The sequence below is a fragment of the Hippoglossus hippoglossus genome, chromosome 9 (genome assembly GCF_009819705.1).
Source record: "Hippoglossus hippoglossus isolate fHipHip1 chromosome 9, fHipHip1.pri, whole genome shotgun sequence".
Taxonomy (NCBI): domain Eukaryota; kingdom Metazoa; phylum Chordata; class Actinopteri; order Pleuronectiformes; family Pleuronectidae; genus Hippoglossus; species Hippoglossus hippoglossus.
Genome location: NC_047159.1, coordinates 24248902 through 24259527, shown reverse-complemented (window position 1 = coordinate 24259527; position 10626 = coordinate 24248902). Strand labels below are relative to the sequence as shown.

The 10626-nt window shown below is 38.8% G+C and overlaps 1 protein-coding gene across 1 annotated transcript; it reads left to right on the top strand.

Moving 5' to 3' along the window:
• The first annotated feature begins 767 nt into the window (after positions 1-767).
• Positions 768-9351, top strand: vamp5 (vesicle-associated membrane protein 5). The gene is made up of 3 exons (XM_034595132.1): positions 768-1050; positions 5630-5773; positions 8116-9351. Exons 1-3 carry the CDS (start codon positions 1048-1050, stop codon positions 8257-8259), a joined length of 291 nt encoding a protein of 96 aa, XP_034451023.1. The 5' UTR covers positions 768-1047; the 3' UTR covers positions 8260-9351.
• Positions 9352-10626: the final 1275 nt, after the last annotated feature.

The following is a 10626-nucleotide window of genomic DNA, read 5'->3' as shown; positions in this document are numbered from 1 at the left end:
ACTCTGTCACTGAGGGGACAGAAATGTGGGTTTAATGGTGAAGCTGAACCTGGCCAATTCAAATATTTCAGATATTTCGCACCAGAATGGGTGAACCAAGGAACACTCCCAGATCCCGTGCAAGTATGTGCCCAGTTCACTTTTAGCTTCCAACATCGAAAGTTGCCAGTAGTATCTGTGTACTTTTTGTATTGTGTACACCTCCACCTATGGCTTCTCTTATGTGTTTTTACAAATTTTCTCTAATCACATATTATCCTTATTCTGCATTTGGAGCTTTAAGAGAATGTGTCACCAGTGGATTCACAAACAGATCTTCAAACCTCCTGTGCTCATGGCAATTTACAGAAATCCCTGACAAAGCATTCACTGGATAATACTGTAGACCTCAGCAAGTCAGTTGGCCTGTATTTAAACACATTACTGTTAACCAGCTATAATGATTTTCTATCATCTGAACATTAAATATATATATAAACCTGTATATTACTTATATAAAACAGAGGTACTCATATAGTTATTGTACAGCAACCAGAAAACAGACAGGAGCATGCTAACACCAAACACCTAATAATGTATTATAAGCTGGTTCTTACTATCACTTATTAGTGAACAGAGTGGAAGCAGCAGTTTGTTAAGTCCCTGTCTGAAAGCAGCTCCAGCGGCCAGGACAACTCCAGCGTGAGTCACGTAATCACTTTTGGTAACTGTACAATTTCCGGGAATACCGTGAACGCGTCGGCTCCAGACGGCCCCGTCCATAAAAGAGAAGGAGAGAGAGGGAGCTCTGGAAAGTGAAAGTGAGTTCACAGTAAGAGACAAGGACGCAGAGACAGGGCCGCAGAGACAAGGACACAGAGAAGAGGACTCTAAGAAGAGCACATTGGAGAATAGGCGCAGGACGGGGCACAGGCTCGCTTGAAGGTGCAGACGCGCAGAGCTGCTTCACTGCGTTTCCTGTTTCTAAAGTTGACCGGGGTCGCACTTTTAAATGCATTGGATCCGGTGACATCTTCGAACACAGGCACAGCGACAGACTCCACAGACATGGTGAGTAAACATGAGTCTGCTCCGGGTTAATCTACACATGAATGAGTTTATATTAGAGGAGAGGGGAAAGTCTGCTCCGGTACAAAGTACGACTTGAGCCCAGTCAGTGGGGAAAAGTCGTGTAAGGTAATATTACTGCACACATGGGGCAGGAGACACTGTAGCTGCTGTCAACTCCTTCAGTTAATGAAGACTGTTTGTGAGAGAGGGCTTTGTGACAGGTGGAAATCCCCCTGAGGAATAAGAGTAATATAGAACACATAACTTCAGTATAAAGCAACACACAAAAAAGTTCTAATCAGACAAAGGTATTATTGGCTGTGTGATCATATTGACTACTTAAATAGAGTGTGATCTAAATCAGGAAGTAGCAAGACTAGTATTTAAGTGATGGATCAAACACATGCAAATAAGTTGAATAAACATTGTGCAGGTGTCTGTTTGGATGGGCTGTTTGCTTGTGCTGTCTTAACGCGTATAGTGAGTCCTCCTACAACACTAGAACACTTCTACAGTATACTGTCACTTTTGTGTCTTTGGCGCAAAGTGACGTTGGAAAACTTTGTGTTCATCCTACCCGGTTTATTTGCGATGAACATTTTACTGCCAATGTTTTTCTTAGACTGAAGCTGACTTTCAAAAAGATCCGACGGGACCGATATTGTTAGACCGCAGGCTGCCAGGTGCTGACCACTGCTGTAGTTTACTCGAGGATGTGGAAGAAGATTCAACTCGGTCCACAGACTGCCTGTTGTCATTGTCACGCCCCACTGACTGCTACAGAGCGGCAGTTGCTTGTTTAGCCAACGTTTATTAATATGTAAATTATCACATGTCCAAATCGTACCAAACTCGCCACTGCACTTTCTCATATAATTTACATTACACATGCCAAGTATGAAGTTGATAAGATGAACAGTTTGCGAAATATGCATTCAGTATACAGACAGACGTTTGTGGAATTAGAAGGTAGATAAATTATTATAACTAATTTTAATAACATAATAACTATTGTCTCCTCTGCATCATCTCTCACAGTTGTTATCCTTTCACAGTGAAACCATTTTTATTATGGCTTTATGAAGTTACCAATGAAGGATGGTGGCACAATGAATTAACAATGTTGTTCAAATCAGATGAAGTACCACACATACTACACCATAATGACCAAGCTATTATGTGGTGTAGGTGGGGTTTCCCTGGCTAATGCCAGGTACCTACATTAACGCTGGCAGGATGGAGGGAGTGAGGGAGGGAAGGAAGGAAGGACGGTGGGGAACTGGAAGGGGCAGCAGTCCCTGTGTTAATACAAAGTCGGCGGATTTTTAAACACTGACCATTGTTCAGTCTGACGACTTGCTGTGTCCAGAATGAGATAAATGGGCCTTCAGGGCATCTGTCAATCATGTTTCAACAGTCGTCCACAAGACAATTCTCAGCCTGCTTCACAATCTGACTGTGAACCTGTACATACAGGATGTCGCTCATCCTTTACATACAGGATGTCGCTCATCCTGTATGTAAAGACCTTTCCTTCACAGGAAATGACAGTGAATTATTAACCAAATCAAGATGCTGAGAGAGTTCTTGTGTTTTTTTCTCTATCTGTTGCTCTCCTCTTCCTGTTAACCTCTGAGATGCAGGTTTCCTCACTTAGCTCATGAGCAAAGGTGACGGAGAACTGTCAGGTTATTAATTACTCCAAGGTCAAACCTACACAGTTGCTGCTGAGCTTACGTGCACAGTTGTCCTCTTGTGCTGCTTTATCGTCACAGCAGACTGAGAGGTTTTTGTCAACAGCTGCGAGATCGTAATCTTTATAACTGTAGGAAAACATGTCCTACTTCACTTTATTATTTTCATGTCTCATAACCGGTTTGGCTGTTATTCTATTTTCTTTAGGAATGCTTCAATAATTCTTATTTGAGTCATACAGTAACATATGAATGGACTCTTGCTTCCATCTACTTGAGAAACAGGCCACAGTGCTACGACTTCAAAATGCACTGCAAGATTATTGCTGTGTTTATAAAACAGCATGTCAGTCTGACGTTCTTCAGGAAGACATGTCAGTACAGGTAGCTTTTTTCAGTTGTCTGTTTTTGAATTTAACAATTTTTTAAAAATATTTTGCTAACAGAAAACATGAACGAAATACAGATATAATACATCATTTCCAAAAAGAGCTAATAACACTAATTAGGGCCCGAGCACCGGCAGTGCGAAGGCCCTATTGCTTTTAGTTTGATTAGTTAGGAAAATGAATCGCTTTTTTAGTAAGGCTTGAACATACTCGAAAAGTCACCAAACTTCGCGGGTGTTTCAGGCCTGATGAAGACGTGTGTATTCTGGAGTAATTCGAAACGGGCGCGGCAAAATGGCTCAAAAGTGACACCCCTAAAACACAGGAATTCCGTCTGGTTTGACCGATCTTCATGAAATTCGTTGACCGAACTGAAAAAAAGTGCCCGGCACCAATTTGATTAAGGCAACAGTCAGCCATTTTGGATTTTGTTTTACACATTGTGTATTTTAACAAACTCCTCCTAGAGCTTTCATCAGATCAACCTCAAATTCGGTGAGTGTCATCTTGACTCCTTGGAGATAAAACTAACTCAAATTGTGAGTTTTCGTCACACGGTGTGACCATGGTATGGCGTCAAAGTTTGGTGATTGCAAAAAAAGATGGATTTATTATAACTTCTCTATGCATTGTCATAGCATCAAACCTCTTTAATACGATCACAGTCCCGCCCTGATCAGATCCATATGTCAATATTGACTCATCGTCACAGCGCCACCTGCTGGCGACAGGAAGTTACATGTTTTATACTTTGATGCACTGCTCCTGGCTGCTTTACAATATACAGCCCAAATTAGCTCAGACAAGTCATAGGACCATGGTCAGAATTATGACATTTCCTCAAAACGTGTAAACATTGATGTGCGGTGAAGGTTGATCCTTCCCCATAGGAGACGAAGTTCTCATAACTCCACTGTGCATTGTCCAATCAGCACCAAAATTCTGTCACATGATCAGTGTCCCGGCCTGAACAGCTCCATATGTCAATATTAACTCAGGGTCATAGCACCATCTACTGATTTGTCATGAAACAGGAATTATTTTTTAACTCCACTGTGCATTGTCCAAAAAGCAGCAAAATATGTACAAAATTTACGTTTGTTTATAAAGTAAGAAAGGAAAAAGGAATTATGTCAATATCGGACTTATAATCTTTTCTATTGCTGGATAGCACATGAGGACAATTGCTCCTTGATGCTCTCCTGATCAAAGGAAAATAATATATTGGGACGAAGGGTAAAGATAAAACATTCAGGAAAAAAGTCAGACCTCTTGGACTCAAGCTTCTTGCCTGAACTGCTCATTTTGTGATATTTCTCTGTTTAGAGATATTTATGGGAGTATGCTTAAGTATTTTCAATCTATATGGTACCACTGATTGCTTGGCTGCTTCTTTTCTTTATTATAATTTCCCCAAAGTCATGCCTTCATCTGGACCACTTTGGAAGGATACACCAGTTCACACATGTATTGGAAGTCTTTCAAAGTCCATTGAAATAAGTGAAACCAGTCAACTTCTCTCCCTTATAGAACTCACTATCATAACGATTTGTTACAGTTACATATAAATAAAGTTCTCTGGCATCACCCCACTATGAATTACTGATGTTTTTACCAGACATCATTATGCTGCTACTGTTGTCGTATTTGCTTGTACATACTTGTTCACATTCCAGTGCAGCGCCCTTTAGAGGAGCAGCAAGCTGACTTCATGAAGACAGAATCCATGTTACCTGATGAGTTAAACTAGGATTTGAGGAAAGACAAGTGTTTGTACAAGAGGACAGAAAAGAACACAAATTTGATGGATTTGGTAAATATGAACAATCATTAGCTTCAGATGGGAAAGAGTAATGTAACACAAACTTGCAGTTGCATCATTAAAATGTGTTTTTTTTAAATCTTTGAGTGAGTTTCAATTATTCAATTTTTTTCTCATACATTCTATTTTTGTCCATATTGTTTCCTTAAAAACATATTTTAAAATTATATAAATGTTTTTTTGCCAAAATACCAGTCTAAAATCAAATCCAACGCACTGCACACAAACATTGGGTCAATATCCAAACCACACTATTATATAGTTGAAATCTATGTCCTATGTAGCACAAAAAAATGCACGTATTTTATTATTTTATCCAGAGCTACTTGTTCTGTATGGTACAGATGACATGAAAAAAGAACTTTGACGGGCTTACAAGAGACAGATTTAGAAAAACAACTGTTAAAATCAATATAACTCTCCTGACTTTAGGTACTAATGACTATTCAGGCAGTCATTGTTAAATTACTTCCTCTGTTTATACTATAGCATAAAATATGTCACGTCCGGGCGGCTGGGAAATTCTCTCATGAAACACATAGCTGGCACTGGGTGTTAACGGAAGAAATGACCAATATGTGTGTTATTTTCACTAAAGCCCAAACAATGTGACAATGTAAATTAATGTGAAAAGGCTGCCAGATGAATTTACTCTGCGTGTGTTGATTGGACAGGCAAATGGGACGAACCAGCTGCAGCAGGCCCAGGACGAGGTGGAGGAGGTGAAGGTCATCATGCTGGATAACCTGAACAAGGCTGAAGAGCGATCTGACAAACTGGGTGAACTGGAGGATAGGGCTGATGTGCTGCTGGAAGGGGTATGCAGGGAGGATTAAAACAACATTATTTAAACTAAGTGGAAGTCTCTGTGTTGGATGGATAAGGTGAATAAGTGGAGCAAATTGCACAAACACGCCATTTCTATAGGGTATAGGGATTGAAACCAGGAAATATCATATTGATGTCTATAAATACACTTTAGGTGGAGCTGGAGAGGAAAACAAATGTACAATTTACATCCTGATTGTGTTTTATGGTGCTATTTTTAGAAAGGTATTTCCTATTGTTGCCTAAGATGAATGAAGTGAGCTGGTCTCCCTGGGTATGACAGAGTGAGTCCAGGACATGCCACGAGACAAATGTCCGTCCGGGGGTCAGAAAGCAGGTCACATCATTCCCACATTGCCCATTCAGCCTGTGTTATATCACATTGTTGAGCAGTTCTCCAAAACAGCAACTCTTAATTTTAAGAACGACCTTGTTACACTTTCAGATAACATGGGTAAGAAACAGTCAAACTGGGAACGCAGCTCTCAAGCTAATGTTCAGCTCAGTCTCACTCAAGGAAGTTTTTAATGAGACCATAGAAATGTGGCCCCATGATGTACCAATCAACATTTTGCTTTCATTACAATGGATCAATTGACTACATGGGATCTGAGTGGGTCCCTTGCATTGACAAACCCACAGATAATTATTATCAGACGCTGCAGCTCCCCACAGAATCTTTTAGCTCACTGTGGTGCATCTCCACCTTTTTATTATTTTTTTCTGACTCTTATGTAAGAGGTTTTCCACCAGCAGAGGACTCTGATAAAAGCAAAGTTTGCTACCCACAAAGCACGGAATGACCCACTTACAATGTTTAGAACCATGGCTGCAAATAAACGCTAATGTTATGAATGCTGGTTGAATATTGTTTTCAAATATTGCAACAGTTTATAACAAGTTCATTCAGTAGTAATGTGTCAAGATTGTGTAAACTTTTGTTGGAGGCAGCAAGAACCAGCTCTAAATACAGGAGTCATTATGTAGAAATGTATTATTTAAGTCTAACTAGTGCAGTGTCTGTTCTAAACCTGCCTGTTTGGAGTGGATTGTTTAATTTGCCTTTGTTAATGCTGCACCTTTTCTTTCTGAAACTGTAAAAGTGACCTGCAGTAATTGAGCCGCTGAAAGTAAAGAGCTGCTCAGTCCACAGAACCCTAAAGCTTTGCCACAAAGATCTCTGACAGACAGAGACTTCTTGAATTATTTTCAAATATAATGCTCTTAACAATTTATGTTTTATCTTCCCTTTCCGTATAGTAAGTAATATATAAATATATTATAATTTAAAAAAAGACTGCTTCTTTGATATACTCTTGAGTCTACTTTAGAATTGTCATTAGTGAGTCCTTTTCAAACAGTTGACAATTTACTGTCACTTTTTTATTGTTTGTGTGCTGGACACTCTATGGTTTGCACTCATTCTAGCTGGTTTACTTGCAGTTAAACTGTTGTCTATGATCAACAAGTTTGTGAAATATGCATTCCACATACAGACAGACAGAAAGACAGACAGACATCTGTGGAATTAGTAAGTAGCACTCGACACACTTCCTTTAGCGCTGTTTTCCTCTCCTACAATTCCAGAGGGTAATAACTCACTCTTCAGTTGCTAATTCCCCCCCATTCCCCACTTTGTCTGACTGCCTTTTGGTACTGAGCAGGTTGTGTATGAAAAAGGTGAGGACCAAAAAAACAACAACAAGAAACTGAAAAACACAAGAAACTGCAGAGTTGGGTGATCATTTTCTGTGGGTTCATCATTACAAACAGCTCACTTCACATCACATGTGATATGGTCCATTGTTGAAGTTCCGTGAGCATCAAACAGCAGCTTTTTTATTTAGTTTTCTCTGAACTATAAGAACAGCGTAACACAGGTTAACGGGGCAATGCGAAAATTATCTGACCTTTTTTAGTTGATCTGTGGGCAGACTAAAGTAGTCGGGTCATCCATTGTTAATATACAAAAAATGTATAGAATTGCTTAAAGAAAGGCAAAGTAGAGAAATGTCTGAAAATGTATACCCTATATGTACTCTTGATAGTAGTATACTCTAAATAATATGCATGAAAACTACAGAATTGCCTTTGAAGTTCAGTTTATAGTTCATTATAAATGGGTAAGTAGTAAGTATCAGAAAAGATCCATAGAAAAATGTCTTTCATGCACTAGATATGTTTAGTAAGTTGTCTTATGAATTCTTATACAAGTTAGTTTGTTGACTTTGGGCCTATACTGTTGTATCCTGGCATATGTGTATGAATATCAGTCATGTAAGCATTTACACAACGTAATGTAATCTCCTCATTGTGTTTTATTTTTTCACAGAGTAAAAAGTTTGAAAAGACCAGCCATCAGGTGAAGCAAAAGGAAAGATGGCAGAACAAGAAGATGAAATTTGTGTTTATTGGCATAGGAGTGGTAGCAGGACTTGTCATTATCGGACTTATAATCTTTGCTATTGCTGGATAGCACATGATTACAGTTGCTGCTTGATGCTCTCCTGATCAAAGGAAAATAAGATATTGGGACGAAGGGTAAAGATAAAACATTCAGGAAAAAAGGAGTCCGACCTCTTGGACTCAAGCTTCTTGCCTCAACTGCTCATTTGGTGATATTTCTCTGTTTAGAGATATTTATGGGAGTATGCTTAATTGTTTTCAATCTAAATGGTACCACTGATTGCTTGGCTGCTTCTTTTCTTTATTATAACTTTCACAAAGTCGTGCCTCTGTCTGGACCACATTGGAAGGAGACACCGGTTCACACATGTATTGGAAGTCTTTCAAAGTCCATTGAAATAAGTGAAACCAGTCAACTTCTCTCCCTTATAGAACTCACTATCATAAAGACTTGTTACAGTTAGATATAAATAAAGTGCTCTGGCATCACCCCACTATGAATTACTGATATTTTTTTATTTATATTTTCAGCTGTTTAAAATCAAATGTTCTCAAACTTGCCTGCATCATTAAAATGTGTGGTTTTTTTACACCTTGAGTGAGTTTCAATTATTCCAGTTTTTTGTTAAAAACATATTTTAAAATTATATAAATGTTTTTTTTGCCAGAATACCAGTCTAAAATCAAATCCAACACACTACACACAATCGTTGGGTCAATATCCAAACCACTAAGAAAGTTGTTTCATGTAACTTGACAAATGTTTCCGTTTTTGGAAAAAAATATCTTCCAATTGTTTTACCAGTATAGGAGAAAGCATTAGAAGAACGTTTGGGCCTGAAACTGACAGTAGACAATTCTGATAAATCTATTATATTGCATTTAATCTGCAGTTTCAACAAAGAGTGTGACACTGACCCCTTGTGGGCAATGTCTAACAGGATGTGCTGTCCCTGTGCTATGACGTTAAATAAACCAATGTTTACGTAGAAAGTCACACACGTGACTGGGGACTGATCTCTCAAGGGAGTCAAAGCGAAGGTGACATACAGGATTTAAGAACACATTTGATCAGAGGTACTTTAAAAGACTCTAGTGCAACTACTGTTAAAGACAGACTGTTGTAGATATGTTAAGCAGCCTGGTTGGGAAGGGATTGAAATTGTTCAGTATTTATATACTGTATAAAGGTTTTACAGCTGTTTCAACAGAGTATGTGTTTGAGGGTATATTTGTGCCTATTAAGGGCAGGAGGTGATGAATTCTGACTCTCATAGTTAGAATGTTATTATTGAAGAATCTTATGAAGTCATTACTACTGGGGCCTATAGGAATATGTGGATAAATGGAGCTGTGACTCTATGTTAAGGCTATCGTACTGAAAATAACCCTTTGGTTACTGTTATTTGCTTATATTGATGAGGAATAATGGGCTGATCTGGCATCACAGAGGGCCTTCCGATAGGTTTTAAGACTATCCTGCCAGAATAAGGCAGAACAAAGATTCTTTAAGTTTGGAGACAACTAAATACTTTTTTTCTTTGCAATTATTGTATCAATATGTGCTATATATGTTACTATAGGTCAGGGGTATTCAACTAAAATTTAAAGAGGTCCAGTTAGAGAAAATTTCTTGAAGCAAAGGTCCGGAAGATCATAATGTCTAACTATTTAGTGTGATATATATTTAAGTAGCCTAGTAGTTGTATCAACATCTGCATGTACTAAATACCTGACTGTCAAATCAAATGAATTCAGTACGATTCAAAAACTGTTTGACAATATTTATTGTCACGTAACATAGAACTGAACATATATGTATGATTGCAGATATGTATAATGTTCTCTCATTAACTAAATAAAAGTAGGGCTGCATTTCAAAATAAGAGAAAATAAATAAAATGTGAAAATTGTGCATGTTCAAATAAAGGGCTTAACTTCAGAAAAATAAAGGGAGCAAAAGCTTGAATTTCCCTTTTTGTGTTTCACATCTTGACTCAAAAGTCTCAACCAATTTTACAGATAATAAATCTCAACACATCTTAACAATTGAACAGTTTTAGAATCACTTTCTTCCCCTCTTATATCCCACTCCCCCACTTTGTTCGTCTGTTTCTCTCCCTTTCTCCGTCTCACTCCTCTGTTTCTCTCCCTTTCTCCGTCTCACTCCTCTGTTTCTCCACTTTCTCCGTCTCACTCCTCTGTTTCTCCACTTTCTCCGTCTCACTCCTCTGTTTCTCTCCCTTTCTCCGTCTCACTCCTGTTTCTCCACTTTCTCCGTCTCACTCCTGTTTCTCCACTTTCTCCGTCTCACTCCTGTTTCTCCACTTTCTCCGTCTCACTCCTGTTTCTCTCCCTTTCTCCGTCTCACTCCTGTTTCTCCACTTTCTCCGTCTCACTCGTTTCTCCACTTTCTCCATCTCACTCCTGTTTCTCC

Bases quoted from the DNA above. Each gene is read 5' to 3' on its own strand.
- vamp5 (XM_034595132.1), top strand. The intron at 5,774-8,115 runs GTATGCAGGGAG...ATTTTTTCACAG, and splicing joins CTGATGTGCTGCTGGAAGGG to AGTAAAAAGTTTGAAAAGAC.